Source organism: Ornithodoros turicata, chromosome 2 (genome assembly GCF_037126465.1).
Source record: "Ornithodoros turicata isolate Travis chromosome 2, ASM3712646v1, whole genome shotgun sequence".
NCBI lineage: Eukaryota > Metazoa > Arthropoda > Arachnida > Ixodida > Argasidae > Ornithodoros > Ornithodoros turicata.
In genome coordinates this window covers 87,924,035-87,940,391 of record NC_088202.1, presented here as the reverse complement: position 1 = coordinate 87,940,391, position 16,357 = coordinate 87,924,035, and the positions used below count along the sequence as shown (strand labels likewise).

At 43.6% G+C, this 16,357-nt stretch overlaps 2 protein-coding genes across 2 annotated transcripts; one reads left to right on the top strand and one right to left on the bottom strand.

The window, feature by feature from the left end:
• Window positions 1–230: 230 nt before the first annotated feature.
• LOC135385699 (pterin-4-alpha-carbinolamine dehydratase-like) lies at window positions 231–5,590 on the top strand. The gene is made up of 3 exons (XM_064615163.1): window positions 231–436; window positions 2,729–2,863; window positions 5,175–5,590. Exons 1-3 carry the CDS (start codon window positions 356–358, stop codon window positions 5,355–5,357), a joined length of 399 nt encoding a protein of 132 aa, XP_064471233.1. The 5' UTR covers window positions 231–355; the 3' UTR covers window positions 5,358–5,590.
• Window positions 5,591–9,222: 3,632 nt separating this feature from the next.
• Window positions 9,223–16,309, bottom strand: LOC135385698 (maternal B9.10 protein-like). Its single transcript, XM_064615162.1, has 4 exons — window positions 16,214–16,309; window positions 15,320–15,780; window positions 13,484–13,607; window positions 9,223–11,757 (listed from the first exon to the last, which is right to left on the bottom strand). The coding sequence occupies exons 2-4, from the start codon at window positions 15,628–15,630 to the stop codon at window positions 11,479–11,481; spliced, it is 714 nt and encodes a 237-aa protein (XP_064471232.1). The 5' UTR covers window positions 15,631–15,780; window positions 16,214–16,309; the 3' UTR covers window positions 9,223–11,478.
• Window positions 16,310–16,357: the final 48 nt, after the last annotated feature.

Genomic DNA, 16,357 nt, shown 5'->3' with positions numbered 1-16,357 from the left:
ATGGGTGATGGGTCCTTCAGGAAGTTTCAGGGAGAGCTGCTGCCCCAGTTCCTCCCCCAAGTAGTGGTACGCCCATTATTCCATTTCCGTGTTCGCTTCCGCCACCCAGCCTGTATCTGACAACGGTGTAGCAAGGCAACAAAATTTTGCAACACCAACATGCAACAAAATCTACCAATAGCAGTAGTAAAAAGGCTGCGGACGGAGAGTTGGTCGAGTCACGTGAGAGACTTGAGTGCGGAAAGGAGACCGTCGTCGAAAGCAACCGCGTCGCCACCGCCATGGGTGTCGCTGATTGGCCTTGGCTTGGCGGGTAGACCGGCGTCTGGCCTTTTTATCTGTGTTTTTATCGGTCATGATTACCATTGCCTGGAGTCTGTCGAGGAGGCTGTTCGTGCAGAAAGACCCCAGATACATTAACGTGCTCTGCAGAATGGTAAGTTGCTCACAGTTCATATATTTGGCGCCGATACTTCATGCTGCTTCATTTTTGCGCTGTCTAAACCACGTTGCGGGAAGTCTTCAGAAAAGCGATAACATTCAACAAGTGGTGCTGGCGGTGGACATTGCGAGTAGTGGCCATTAGGGCGATGTGGGTTGCAAATTTGTTGGGAACATATTCATTGAGTCTGAGGAGAAAATGAGCACAACGCGAGAGTATGTGCCGTGCGTAATTCAAATTTTGGTGCCGAAGGCGGTGAAGGCTGGTGAGGAACTCATTCATTCTGATTTAGCTTCGTCTTAGGGAGTGGCGGTGTTACAGCACCAACTCCACATTCGAGGAAGGAGAACATAGCAGTTCTGATGGATTTCATGAATTCACACACACAAAAACACACTGGTTGGGCTCATACTGGGCCTAGGGACATAAATTGATCACGTACACCAAAATGGCAAAATGTGCCCGTTGGTACATGACTGAACTGAAACTGGAGCATGAAACTTGGACGAAGAACACACGAGACGACACTTGCTCCACGATGAACTGATTTATTTGCCGCACGTCTTAAAAAGCTGAAGGGAAAGTAGGAAGACCAAAGAACCATGACACCAGTAACCTTTCATGTTCTACATCTGCCTTCCAGATACTTCGTTTCTTCATGTGTCAGTGCCATGGAATGTTCGCTGACACCCTTATCTTTGCCCAATTTCTCGATTAGAAAAGCTTCAAATGCTTCCCTCTCAGTTTTTGTTTTGAACCTACCCGTGATCTAAGTTTTTCTAAAATCGGATGTACAACCATACTTCATTACGTGCACTTCTAGTGTACCGCTAGCTGTACTTTTGGTGTTGTAGTTATGTTCTTAAGACCTTGATTAATTCATCTTCCCGATTGTCCTACATACACTCTTTTACACAATAAGGGAATTTCATACACAACTCACGAGTCACACTTTATGAACTGATTCTTGGGATTCACGTCACACTCCTGCAAAGGTTTTTCATTGTTCATTGGAATCAGTGAACTTAGGCAATGAACTGAACAAGTCGGGTATGCCGAACCGGTGTGCCATTTTCATTCAAGGGAAAGTTCATAACAAAAGCTCAAAGGGAAGTGTGAAGAAAGATGGCGTTTCATGTTCATAGACTTTATGGCCCGGGTCTCGTGACCTCATTTTCCTTTTTCTACTCTCGCCATCTTGTAATAATGAACAGTTACACTGCTGCCCTCACCGGACGTCCTCTCTTCATGTCTCAACAATTTGGTGCCGAAACCCAGGAAACCGATGGTGCACAAGAATTACTGACAAAGGTTGTACTGAACTGGCCTGATAAGCACAGTCATGGGAACAAATGTAATAAATAGCAAATGCTCATGTTAGTTTTGCTCAGAGAAAATTGACGTTGATCCTGTAACAAGGGTAACGAAGGTTGGAAGAGGCCTCAATAGCAGAAGGCTGCCGTTCTTAGGCTGAACTCAACTGTAGTCTTGGTGTGGCATGAGGATGGCAGGTATATGATATATTAAGCTTGGTCGCATATGCGGTAGTATGGGTAGTATCGATAACAATGCATGAGTCGGGGGAACAGTCCTTAAAGGGTAAGGTAAGTGGAGCTTCGAGGCTTTACATTTCAGGTGGAGAAAATTATGAAATCATGAAAATGAGGCAATAAAACCATGAGAGAAGTGCATAAGGGTTCATTCACAAAACACAACTTGGGCAGTGCATGGGCATGGCACTAAATCGTTCTTGTATCAGCTGGGTCGAGGTGAACGTGACAGGGCGTCTACCAACCTGGGAAACCGGGAATTGTCAGCGAATCTTGATGCGACTGGAAAATGCCAAAATTTGCCAGGGAATTTGCCAAAATAAGCCGAAGTTGGGGGAAATCGCAGACGAGTGCTGTGATGACGAGCAGCGAATTGCGAATGTCGATCAGCGGTTCAGCGGCCGCAAGTAGCAGTTGGCTAATATGAAAAGCTCAGAGGTAGGAAAGTACGGCAGCCTCACTAATACTACAGTGTTAATACTCAGTAAATGATCTGTTGTAGGGATCTAAATCAAAACGTAGCAGCAGGCACCGAGTTCCCTTTTGTTTTGGTCAGGGAATTTGCTTGAAATAGCGAGTGAAAACCTGGAAAAGTCAGGGAATTTGAAGGCTACAATTTGGTAGCACCCCGCATGGACATGACCATCCTCATGTTTGCACGCTTGTGACTGCACGCAGCTCCTGATTTTGAGCAGCAGATTTTGAACATGTGGCATTACTACCTCATTAATTACAGGCATCCCGCAAAGTAGAAAAGCTCAGTGATGATGAACGACAAACCAAGCTGAACCCTCTATTGAACTCAGGATGGACGATGGTGGAAGGAAGAGACGCCATTTACAAGGAATTCCTCTTCAAGAACTTCAATCAGGTATCACAGTGCAACTCTGAAATCAATCTGCCACACTGTGTAGCTGGTGTTCCGACCTTCCATGTTAGAAAATTTAGTGTCCATATCAATATAAGCATACCATATCGTACAAGTTATTTAAATATTTATGTGGTTTAGGGCTCACTGTTGCAACTCTACGTTCATTTCACTAGTAAAAACATTGTACGAGGTGTTAATGTCGGACGTTGGTAGTGACTGCAAGCTATGGAGATTTCCGGATAAATCAACATTTTTGAGGACAGTTATCAAATTGATATTACCAGTTAACTTACAGCTCTCGCCAGGTTCACATCTTGTCGTGTATGTGTCTTTGCACTTTTTCTCACATACTCAACTAGTCACATTGCAATTAGAATGTCTTACAAAAATTTACTTGGTGATCTGCATAATTTTGTAGCAGAATCATATGATTGAGAAAAAAGTATATTCTTAGATAAGTTTTTGAAGGAATGCAAAAGATAGTAGCATCCAATTTTACCTACAAATGATATGCAAAGGTAGATTGAAGAAACAATACCTTTGTTCCTTTACGAACATTGTATGATCTTAATCTGTGCAAGTCCATCCCACAATACATGCGACTGATTTCAGCTTGTGTGATCCCTGTTCACCCTCGTGTTTCCTGTTTCGAGCCTCACATTTACAATTTGCATTTTATTTTCATTTCAATATTACACTGAGACTTGAAAACTCAGATTATCAGCACACTGTGCTGCATATTATACATATTTTGGTAATATGCATATACTAACAGGCAAAAATGGGAGAAGTTTAGCATTCGCAAGTGGATAAAATAAGTATTTAAAGAGATTGAAACATTTATTTTACTGAAAAACAAGCTTTCGGACGGAGTCCGTCCTTAAGGTGCGATACATTGAACACTCTGTCCGAAAGCTTGTTTTTCAGTAAAATAAATGTTTCAATCTCTTTAAATACTTATTTTAATATACACATAGTGCAGATATTCGATGAGAGAAATCTTTGTGGTCTCCGTATTGAAGCCTATCGCAGTGCAACAAAAAGTGAGTGGTGCTGCATTCAGCTACAACATGAAATATGCAACAGTATTTTTTGCACGTATAATAAATTTTCTCAGTCGTGTTGTGTAGGAAGCGCTTGCAACTTCTATCAAAACAACAAAAACCATAGAACGAAGCATTTCAACACAATCTTATTGTCTGTCAAGTGTTGTCACACATTAAAATTGTCTTCAGATACTTCATTATTTGTCATTTTTATCATCTCAATGCCACCTACAGTTGGAGAGAGCTATACTATATAGGTAGTAATTTTCGCGAAATTTGCGAGCGCTCTTTTCATCGCAAATTTGAAGTTCCACAAAATATTCGAACCAATGACAAAAAAATATGTGAACGGAGTATGTAAGAAATTTGACCCAGGACGCGGAGGCAACTTATGCGTGTGGTTTCTTACACTACTACACTGCATTGCCTCACAAAGTGTTCAGTTGTTCTCTGCTGCAAGCGGAGACAGTAGTCCAGCCTTCACGAATCCCGCACGGATGTCGGCATCCCACGATTCCAGTTCCTCGTAAGCCTGGATCATCCATCAAGCGTATGAGTAGGACGTTGCAGTGCAGATCGGCCTTTGTAGAAGTTGCCATAACACTATCGAGTGCCAATCATACCTGCCCGATGCGGGGACAGTAATGACTGGAGACAGGGCAATTCTGCAATGACCCAATACCAGCCAAGTATGTACCACCTAATTGCAGCCCTCTCAGTCAGAAGGGTTCAAAAGGAAGACTAATGTAACCGATTATCACCCAGTTGTGATACCTTTTGTTGCTTCTTAACTTCTTGTTAACTTCTCCTTGAAGTTCAAAGTGGAGATACCGGAGGGTCAAGATACCCGATGCAGTGTCGACACACCGCGGTACCTCAAATTTAAAGTTCCACGAATAATTGCCCGATCCTGGTTCCCCACAAATTCGCAAATTATTGAGCCCGCAAATTCAACCGCTCATACAACATTTCTTTTTCCACGCTTGAACTTGTATCAGCTGCGAGAAATGTGTATTGCTACCATAGGGATCTGTCATAAAATTTTTGTATTGTAGCTGTGCAGAAATGTTCTGAAAATTGTTTCAGTCTCTGATGATGCATTTGGACATTATGTGAAGGAGACAGACAAGCACACACAGTATGTGACTAGCTCACACTGACAGTTGGAACTTATTACAAGCACAAATCCGTTGAAAGGCACAAGGTGTGCACGGTGGGCTTCTATGTTTTTACGGTATCCGGGAACTTCCTTTCTTTCTTTACAGTCATTTGGGTTTATGACTCAAGTTGCACTCCAATCTGAGAAGATGGATCACCACCCAGAGTGGTTCAATGTCTACAACAAGGTACAAATCACCCTGAGCACTCATTGCTCTGGAGGCCTCACGAACAATGATGTGCAGCTGGCCAACTTTATTGAGAAAGCTGCAAAGAGAACCACTGAGTAGCTTTTTGCTGCCATATCAGTATAAATGTTGTGTGACAGTCGGAGTTGTCAAAGGAAGTTATATCTGATACTGGCCTTGATATCGACCCAGGTATGGGGGTATCGAGTGCTGGAGTATGTTGGTTCAATCTCAGATGTTCTGCTCTATTGGTTATGCATGCTCATAGTGCCAGTTGATGTCTGAATGTACATGTTCCGTAGGCTGCTTCAATAAATATTGTTAGTAATCTTGCTCTCAAAGACTATAATATGTTTTGTGCATTTTGGCTGGCACAAACTGTAGCACATACAGGTGATCAACTTGTTTTTTACGTAGAACTGACGTCGTTCTGATCGCTTGTGTGGCTGACACTTCAGAAATTTCATGTAATGTTTTGGTGTAGGGTTTAATTAATTACAGGTAACGATACCTTGTCTCAGGTTTATTAGCCAGTTTTAGTACATCGGAAGGTGCTCACGATAGTTCTGAAAAACATAAGTCAATTGCCCTGTCTCTTTGAAGCAGGTGACATCACATTGCTAAGCTTGGGTTTCATAACTTCTTTTACTGTATCGTTTTTGTAGAGTTCTTCCGATGCACTAAAACTCGCTGTTATCGCTTGAGAACCATGTCCTACATCTCGAGACAGAACAACTCAAACTTCCTCTTTTACCATCAGCCTCTGCCTCTACCTCCACATCTTACCCGACTTGCTAGTCCATTCCCCCGCGGATGGTATGGGAAGAGATTTTCTTTGGAGGCTTTGTCGGTCATGCAGTCTGGGTCGGTGTAACGAACGGCCTTCAGGATTCCTTCTTGGCATATCGTCGTCGTCACCATAAGGGGTCCTAGAAACTGCCCAGGAGCTCATTCCGAAAAAGGGTGTAATCTCTCACCTGGATGGCAGGAATGCAGGGTTTGAAGCGTTTGTCAAAGTTTTGTTTCATGTTGCATTTGTATCTTTCCTGTTCTGGGGGCCCCTTATTCGTTCCTCCAAGTTGAGGAAACTGGTGATCCTGACCCGATTGTCCGCCGGAAGGCGAACAACCCTGCTCCTTGCTATGCAATAAGAAAACAAGTACGTTTTTGCCACCTGATATTGTCATTTTTTAAATATATTTTTAGTGCAACTGTTCCGCCAATTGTAGGGGCTCCCATGCAGAAATATCATCCTCCCTTCGGTGCCGATACTGCTGCAAGTACTAGTATACCTTGTCGTTCTTGACAGCACAAACGTTGGTTAGAACAGCACACACACACCTTTAGGTGTTGACGTGATTGCCTCACCTAAGACGATACCACCACCAATATAAGAAATGCTACTGTAGTCTAGCACGGTTGATGAGAAACTGGCCGCTACTGAGTGGAAAGGCGGGCGCATGGCTGTCACGTGGCCTAGGAGAGTATTGGGAGTGAGGTGAAGGCATTTTTATGGACTGACGGAATGGGACAAATCCTAATGGATACCCCCACAAGTGAAAACATAGTCTACATTAAAAAGTTACCAGAGGAGAGTTAACGAAAGAAAGAGAGGACTCAGACTTAACATAACAAACAAACAAACTTTAAGCAGACGTTTCGCCTGTCGCAAGGATCTCGCGGTACAAGTGGCGGAGGCCCGACTACGGAAAGACAGCACCCTGCCATCACGAACGTCACTCCAAGTTGAAGAGGTAGCTATACGCCTGAGATTCTGCCTCAGTCAAACTCATTTCACCTTCAACAGCAAGTCTTACCATCAAATCGAAGGATGCCCTATGGGAAGCCCTGTGTCAGTGACGCTGGCAAACCTGGTCATGGAGCACATTGAAGAGACTGCCATGGAACGGTTCTCCCGCCCAGTTAAGTTCTACCACTGCTACGTAGATGATACGTTCATCATCCTAGACAGGGACCACGTCGATGAATTTCACTCGGTTCTCAACTCCATTGAATCATCGATCAATTTCGCGTATGAAGTTGAGCAGAGCGCAAGCTTCCTTTCTTGGATGTATGTGTATGCAGGGACAGCACAGGGAGCATCCATATGCGTGTCTACAGAAAGCCCTGCGATACCGGCACTTTCCTAAGTTTTGGCTCACATCACCCCACGGAACACAAGCGAAGTGTGGTACGAACTTTATTGCACTGTTCAGAGCAATTGTCATCTTGCAGCAAGCTACGGGCTTGTGAAGACGCGATGGTCACCGCTTCACTGGACAAGCGAGGCTACCCACACAGATTTATTGAAGACACCCGGAAACGTACGCAGCTACGTAAACCGCAGGATGAGGAACACTCCCGCCTGACCCGGGTCACAATTCCATACATCAAAGGCGTTTCGGAATCTATCCGCTGGGCGCTACTTCCGTTGAAAATCTGGACAATCTTCCGACCACACGTTAAACTGCGCAGCCTCATCTCCAAGCCAAAGGACACTGTCGCCCCAGAAGACCAGTCTGGCGTGGTGTACAAGCTACAATGTCTAGGTTGTGACACATGCTACATTGGCGAGACAGGCCGGAAAAGAAGGACCCGCATAAAATAGTACAACAGTGACGTCCGGAACACAACACATGCCACACGGCTCAAGACCGAACTCGGCGAGCGTTCTTGGAACACGGGGCATTGTTTCGACTACGATAACGCGGTGACCATGGCATGCGAGTAAAGACTGGGACCGAGGAAGCTCCTGGAATCGCGGCACATACGCGCTGATCCCTTGCATTGTAACAAAAACCGTGGCCCCCTTTCCGAACAATACTGTCATCTCCTTAAGTAGCGACTGGTTGTCGGCTCTCCCGCTCGGTCTTGCACTGATGATGCCCGTCGTATTACAGGCGAAACGTCTGCTTAAAGTTTGTTTCTTTGTTACGTTAAGTTGGAGTCCTCCCTTTCTTTCGTTATGTCATCTCCCGGCTTTTGGAGTATTTTCGCAGAGGAGAGTTATAGGCAAGACAAAAAAGCAAGCACGATACAGACGGGACGAAGGGAGAAGCACATGGGACAAGCACTAACTTGCGAATGGGGTTTATTGGAAGAAACACACACCCTCTCCCACAACTTCTCACCACATGCCCTAGGGGTCAACGGAATTACAAAGGCCACGGCCGGGATGCCCTCAAATGTCCCACTTAACAAACACTATCTCGTGTACAGTAAACAAAGTTCTCTTTCGGACAGTAAGATGGAAGCCACGCTGACGCATACGTCAGCTTCACACCGAAGAATGTGGGAAGCCTCTAACACCTTTCTTTCTTTCCTGTCCCGACTAAAATCAAGGACCGAGCCTGATCTACGTGGGCTCTACATGAACAAGCCTTGCAATGCTCGGGAAGGTGCCCACCATCCATGGACTTGAGCGAGGCTGAGTGCTCCTTGAGTCTGTCATTTAGGCACCTCCCGGTTTGGCAGATATAAACGCAGCCACAACTGAGCGGAAACTTGTAGGCAACACCTGTGGCACAGGGTACAAAAGGGACTGCATGTGTCTCTTATTGCATTTCAGCCCTTTCTTCTTCTCCTTGTCCAGTCTAGCACATAGCTTTGATAACTTGGAAGGAGCAGTAAAGATTATGTCGACATCATACTACTTCGTGACACTCTCGATGTTGTGTGAAATTGCACGGATGTAGGGCAGTACCTTGACCTTTACAGGTCACCTCTCTCTTATTGCGCTTCCTTTTTTGGCATGGATTCTCACCAACTGACAGTTTTCAGCAAATACATAAAACTAAAAGAACCTGCTTCACAACCTTTCACCAAATTAAATACGTTTTAACTTCTACATGCATACTACTACCACTAACAAAGCAATTGGTGCTCTGGTGCAACTGGTGCTCACCACAGGCAATAAGGAACAGTGCTGTTAAAACGTCATTTAGTGTAATACAGACAAATTTTCAAATGCAATGCTTAGCACTCAATCTTTATTTTGTCAAAAACTGCGATAAATAGCTACAAGTGTAAACATTCTCGACCAATATACCTTGCATGACAATGAGCTAAGGGACATTAAGGTCCACTCCAACAAGTGACACCTGTCCTGTGCAAAAATCACAACCAGATTCCATACTTTTGCTGGTAGGTTGTAATGCAAAATTTGAAGACCGGTCAGGACAGTGGGACCAATGAAGGGAAGGTGATGGGAGCACAAGGCCCTTTCTTGTTGTGTTTTGAACATTTTCAACTGTCACATATGCAATGAAACAATATGTATTTTTGTGATTACAAATGCATGTACTGCCATCTTTAACTTGGGAGCAACGAAAATCACAAAGTTCTGAAACATGCCACAACCTCCTTCTGCAGTTCCATTTTCTAGCAGACCGTTATGCATTAGTGTCAGACTTTCTTTACCTGTTCCATAATTTTCTTAGCTGCAGCCAAAATAAGAATGTGACAACTATAATTATTTCACTTCATAAATGCATCCTACGAGACAGAGCTTAAATGAACATACGTTATTACACTACTCCTGCTTTAACACATTTTTCTTAGTATTACCAAGAATGGAGTGACCCTTTATAATGCATGTCCTTTGAATGAGCTTTGTGACCTTGCAAAATCGCTGTGTACCACACTGGAGGATCTGCTCGTACAATATGTATCATCAATGTACTCCCCATTAAAAGTACAAGAACTATCTCCAATTCTTGTGAGAAGTCAAGGTTGACTTAAAATAAATTCAAAGGCACTGGGATAGGTAGCTACGGTGCATCAAAAGTATTACAGCTGTGTAAAAAAAAAAACAATCTAAGTAGACCTGGTAAAGTTACTTTAGTATGGCTGACATGAAGCATGATATGGCTAACGTGGACTTCAGATTCATGCTCTGCTTTCCTTCAGTAGTATGGGGTATGCAGTGAGATACATATCACAATACAGGCAGTAGTTGCAAATGAATGTAACATTTTTCCAACCTGTCTATGTCCCTGACAATTTGTACAAATTTTGCACACAACTGCGCAAATTACTATCTTGAATGGGCAAAGGGGGATTCTTTTTAAATAGGACGTTTGAGTTTAAAACAGACATGCTACTAGGTTTGATTGTACGAGACATCGGATATATGCATGCTTTGGACACACATTCAATTGCAGCATGTCCTTCCTTCCATGGTTGAAGCTGAACAGGAAGGTGTGCTTCCAAGGAGAACATACTATCAATACCACAACTGGAGTACTCGGGTCACATGCCCGATGTCTGGTCAGCATCGCACATGCTCAATGTGGAGTAAACTGCTCTAAAAGCAGTATATAGCCTTTCCTTGTTTCTGAACACACTAAATGACAACACCTGGAGAGAGGGTGTACATGAAAACAACAAGGAATGTCACAGTTTGTCAGATGAGTTTTTAAATAAGCTCACTGCACTGTTCCGACGCTCTTCAGTAGCCCAGATGTCAGGACAAAGCACAAAGGTTCTCAGCACAGGGATGCAATCTTGTTTTAAAAAGCGCATGACAATGAAGTGTAAAGAATAGAAGACACCAACGAAATAAAACGTGGCAGGAAAGGTACATGAACGAAGCACCACACTAGGAGATCCACCTGAGGCATGACAATGTCCAAATGAGACTTTTTGTTACATTATGTATGCAAACTGTGCCATATGCAGCATTACCTACGATTTTTCGCCGTCCACTAAAATCCAATTAGTTCTTTTTTGTGTGCAATCTGTTGAGAATGTCACAAACTAGATCAGCTCCACAACCGCACAGCAGCCCAACAGAGTACGTACAGATTAAGAGATAACAAAAATGAAGATTTCGCATTATGGACGACCACTGATCAAACTGTTCAACCATTAAAGCTCTTTGAGGCATTTAGGATGATAATAAATATGATAAATATTCAAAGAGCTCGTATTAAAATAACATTCAAGCTTATTGTGGTCTTACTGCCAATTACAATTGTGCATGAATGAAACAATGAACATCTAATTTATACACCACACATCGCTAGTAGTTTGGTCAGTGATAGCGAAATTGATGAGATGCTTTACCCGGTTAGGAATGGTCGTGGCAAAAAGCACCACAACACTAACTTTGAAAGGTAGCCCACCACCTGGTACCACGTGTCGGACTTGAAAGGGGTCCAACACAGAGGCTCTCCCTCCAAGGTAAGACTCTTGTCAAGCGCTGGCAGTTGAAGGAATGTTCCTATGCTTTGACAAGTGCCTTGTTCACCCAGTGGTACTTGTCCGGTTTTTGTCCTTGAGTGGCCCCGAGGTTCCAAAATGTGTCGCCCGACTGAGGTGCCCTGGGTGCTTTGCCCCCAAGATGGGTGGGTGATGGTGGCTGAGGAGTGGAAAGGCCAAAGTTGGGACTTCCACGTGCGGAGCTGTGCATAATTGAGGATCCCAAATGAAGTAAACCCATACTCCTGCAGCCACGTGGTGTGCCCATACGTCGCTTGCTGTTTATCAGGTCCAGGGAAGTCTAAGGCACCAAATTGTATGTTAGAAAACTGCACAAAATGTTTTGTAAACCACATATCACTGTGGTCACTACTTTTACAGTTCAATAACTGAAATAATACAGTATTAGTAATGCAATCTAGGCAACAAACTCTAGCATGGTTTTGCTGGAGCATGTGTTGAAACTCTGGAAAGCAGAAGGTATAAGGACGGACACTGTGGCCGTTCTTAGTTGCAACTCTGTGGGATATTTATGGAACAAACCGGTATCCCTGAGCCACACAAGTAGGAACACTCAATTTTAACAGAAAATGTGGCATTATTAACAGCCAGAAGGACTCAAAGTACCCGCTTCCATTTCTACTTCTGAAGATCCGTCACCAATTAATTTATATGGAGTGCTGCCTTCTTTTTGCATTGACTGCCGCATAATCACTCCATTGGTGCACCTTTGAACACTTTTGTACAACGTATTAATCGTGGGGCATTTCTGTGCCAATGCTACCATAGTTGCACAGCTGTGAATGGAAGTAGGCCCAGTATGACACGAGGGCAGGGCTATTAGTGTGTATGATGATAGCAACAGAAATAGCCAGAATATGCTCATTATAGTACAACTTAGTTCCAATCCCACCCATCTGCGTGCACTCATTAATTAAATAAAGCTCCGGACTTTTTAATTTTGCTTTCAACGCTTTTGCCACCCTTTTTTTTTTTGCAGATCGGAACCTTCCGCGAGAAATGTTCCAGCAAAAACCCACATCCACACTTACATTTTTCTTGCGCGGAGCAGCATTCCAATGCGCAGTTTCGCTCAGCTGTCCGGCCGCCATTTACGTGTTCATCGGGTCACACGTGGGGGGTTACGGAAGGTAAGGAACAGACAGAATGCATTCATCACCATCACGATGAAGGCACGCTATACGGCTGTTTCTTATCTTCCGTCAATAAAACATGTCGATAGCATGTAACAAAATCACTAGGCGTCGAAGCGACTTGTTGCTGGAGCATTTTTTGCTGAAGGTTCCAATAGACGAGTTCAGAAAATCCCAGAGTGCCTAGCGCCGCTTTGAACTGTGGGAGTTTACTAATACGAAAGAAAGGGGTGGCCTCCAAACCATTCCGATTTCTCCCCTACCCGTCCATCGTCCACGACGTGTCAAGGTCAGCGAAAGCAAAATGTGAAGGATTATTCTTCGTGCCCTTGCTCATGCAAGCGCCCAGGATGCAATACGTGCACAAAGAGCACTGGGATTTTCTGAAATCGTCAACTGGTAAAACAGAGGTTCCGAAAGTATCCGAAGTAAAATATAAGAGCTAAGAGCTTTACTTAGTTAATGAGCATATGCAAATGAGCCGCTCACTGCTCAATTCTTGGCTGATGTCTCAGGGATGCTCACTGAAGAGAAAGCTTTTCGATAGCGCCACCCGTTTACGAATTATTCGGCCGTACCTTCGTTAAACACCCAGTACAAAACAAATTTATTACCCACATCCCCCCAACACTCTGAAGGTGAGTCCTGTGAGGCACGCTATAATTGAGTTGGTAGCGCAGTAATAGCACAGATTTGCGACATGGCATTTTCCTCTTTTGATACTGCACCCCTTCAACAAAGCTATGGATAAGCCCTGGAGATTCAGAATAATTAGGATAAATATAATCAGAGAGGATAGGATGCATCTTAATGTGCCTTAAAATTATCAGTGCAATGAACTACTAGTAATCACTGGTAGCGGTGACTAATTACCTGTTTTGACCTTTTTCCTGACTGCTGTTCAAGTTCTTCTAGGTTGAACTGTTCCACATAATTCTCACTATTTCCGTTCTTGAAGGATGCAAGGATGCAGTATGAACTCCGTCGTTCACCATACCTGCGCAAAACAAGGTACCGGAATTGGTTACGTGGAGCTACAGGGTGAATTTAGCAAAGGTTACAGATTTCGATTGAGTCGTAAAAATATAACATAATGTCTCTGGCGCTTCAAACTTTGCAGACTATGGTAGATAGTCATTTGCCTTTTCATCCTTTTTTTTTTCAAATCCTATCGCTTTGTAGAAAAAAAGTTAGAAGGAAAGCAAATTCTCACCCCGTGCATTTCCCATTGCCTATACCGCCCGCAAACTGCCTTTTTTTCCCTCTGTCTGCTTCACGTTCATATCACCACATACAGGTGGCGCTGCCTAGAGACGAAGCAAAACCAGAACCTATGGAACAACCAACAACCAGATGCAGGGTTTCGAGGCGGCGCCGCCTACACGTGGTGATGTCAACGTGAAGCAGAGAGAGGAAAACATGGTGCTTTCGGGCGGTATAGGCCATAGGAAATGCATGGGGTGAGAATTTGCTTTGCTTCTAACTTTTTCCTACAAAATGATACCGTTTGAAAAAATATCGATACAACTTGAGACAAATGAGTATAAGTGTGCGAAGTTTGAAGCGCCACAGACGTTACCTCCTATTTTTACGACACGATCGAAATGTGTAACATTTTATTAAGTTCACCCTGTATAATACAAACAAATCTTCTGATCAAAATTATTTTCAATGCCTATCATCACGCTACCAAAGTACGGCTCTACAAGTGACAGCATGTACAATGTAAGTAGTGAGATGCCTGTATAGTGTGTATGGCCTGAAGCTGATGACAGAAGACGTAAAAGATCTGTGCGGCTACTTCGTGCCTTCGTGGGTGTTCAAGACAATGTGCAAACTGCAATTACTTCTCTCACTAGGCTTCCTTTGTGTGTGTGTGTGTGTGTGTAGTTTGCTTCATGAAAGGTAGGTCAAAGCCATGCTCTGAGTATGCTATAGACACCAATATCAAGAAGCTTTGTTTTCCCTGCCCTTCTTTATAAGAAAAGCTCATTCATCAGGTCGCCTACATGTGCGCTATGGACAAATGCCGATGATATGACCTCAAGTAACATTGAATTTGTTTATTTATTTATTGTGTCTTTCCATAAAAGAGAAATTAATCTCTTTCAATCAATCTCAACACCAGAATTTATAAGATACATTAGTACGATGTGATGTTATTCCCCAATAAATGTGATGCTTTTTTAAGGACCGCAATGCTCATATATTTTTTGTGATTCAGTACGACGTGGGAGAACCTACTAGAAACTATCAGCTGAAAGTTTCCCCAGCATGCATGTTTTTATGATAACTGCAGAAACAGACATAAGTTTAACCTTTGCACCACCTAACCCTGTGTCACTTGACCTAATCATGTACAGGCCATCATGCAGGATCAAAAATGCAATTGAAAAGAAACTGAGTATCGCCTTACACAAGTTGTCACAAGTGACCTGTGGTGGTGTACAAAATATGCCATTGTGAACTGTGCGAGGTATTCTATGATTCCAGGAGTGGTGAAAGAAGGAAGTCAGTGAAAAGGTTAGCCAGCTGTATGTATGTATGTAGCTATGTATTTGTCCTTTCTATGTGTTCCAGCCTCAGAATATCAACTGTCTCATGTTCCAGGAGTGTTGTTCATTGTGGTGTTGGAGTTTTCACGCTACTGCTAATAGCACACAGTAATTATAGCCACATGTAAAAGTATTGTGTCATATGTTGTCCAACCTGCAGCAGACCTCTTGAGGGTCAACCCAAACTGTAAGCTCGACCGGCAGGCACAACTCGTCGTACGCCAGTCCACACTGCCATGCAGCCTGTTCAAGTACTGGCTCGCGCGGTTCGTTCTCATTGATCCGTATGCAACGATACGCCTGGCCACGTGAAGGCTTCTCCGGAAACCAGTGGTCCCGAAATCGGTTCCCCAAGATCTGACGGAGCTTCTCTTGTAGAGCTTCCAGCTGTTCTTCTGTCAACGCCGAATTGTGACGCACAACTCGAGCCAAGAATGCAACTGCCGCTTCGATCTCTTCTTGCATGGTGTACCTCCAACCAACTTCCACTGCCACTCTTGGAGAAGTTTAAGCACATGAATACGAGCCGACTGCGGTCAGCCTTCGAGCGTTCTGGCTGTTACGCACTCTAGTGGTTTTACCAACACAGGCGACGTTTCGTGTGGTGGAACTCTCCTGAAAAAGATATTACAGTGATGCTTTGCGTTAAATAGTCTGAACATAAAACAGAACTTTGAGTTGAAAGCTATCTACACATATCAATACCGCATGCTGGGGAGTACTATTGTCGGTAGAACCTGTTTTGCAGTCACAGTGGTGAAAGCATAATCTAAAGCGATTGGTTTAATGACTCAGAATGTACTCAGGAGAGGTTCTTTCACTGTGTAGCATTACGCTAGTAAAGGCGAAGCAGTGTTATGAAATTCGTAAGAAATTAGGTTACAGCGCGAAGATTTTGCTGCCCCAAGGTAAATACACGTTCCTTGCACATAGGCACAAAGAAGGTTAAGCAAAACTATGTTTCCAAACTCTCTATAAAGTCTTTTTGTGCACAGTATCTTCAATAACAGCAACAGAAACAGAAAAACCACTAAAACAAATTTCATACCTAGCACATCCACGCAGAGCACAACTTGCCTTCGGCCATTGACGCCAGTCGACTTGCGAAGTCGGCATACGATACATATTCACAGTTTTGTAAGTAAACGATAATTATGTATTAAGAACTTCTGCATATCATACATATACGTAG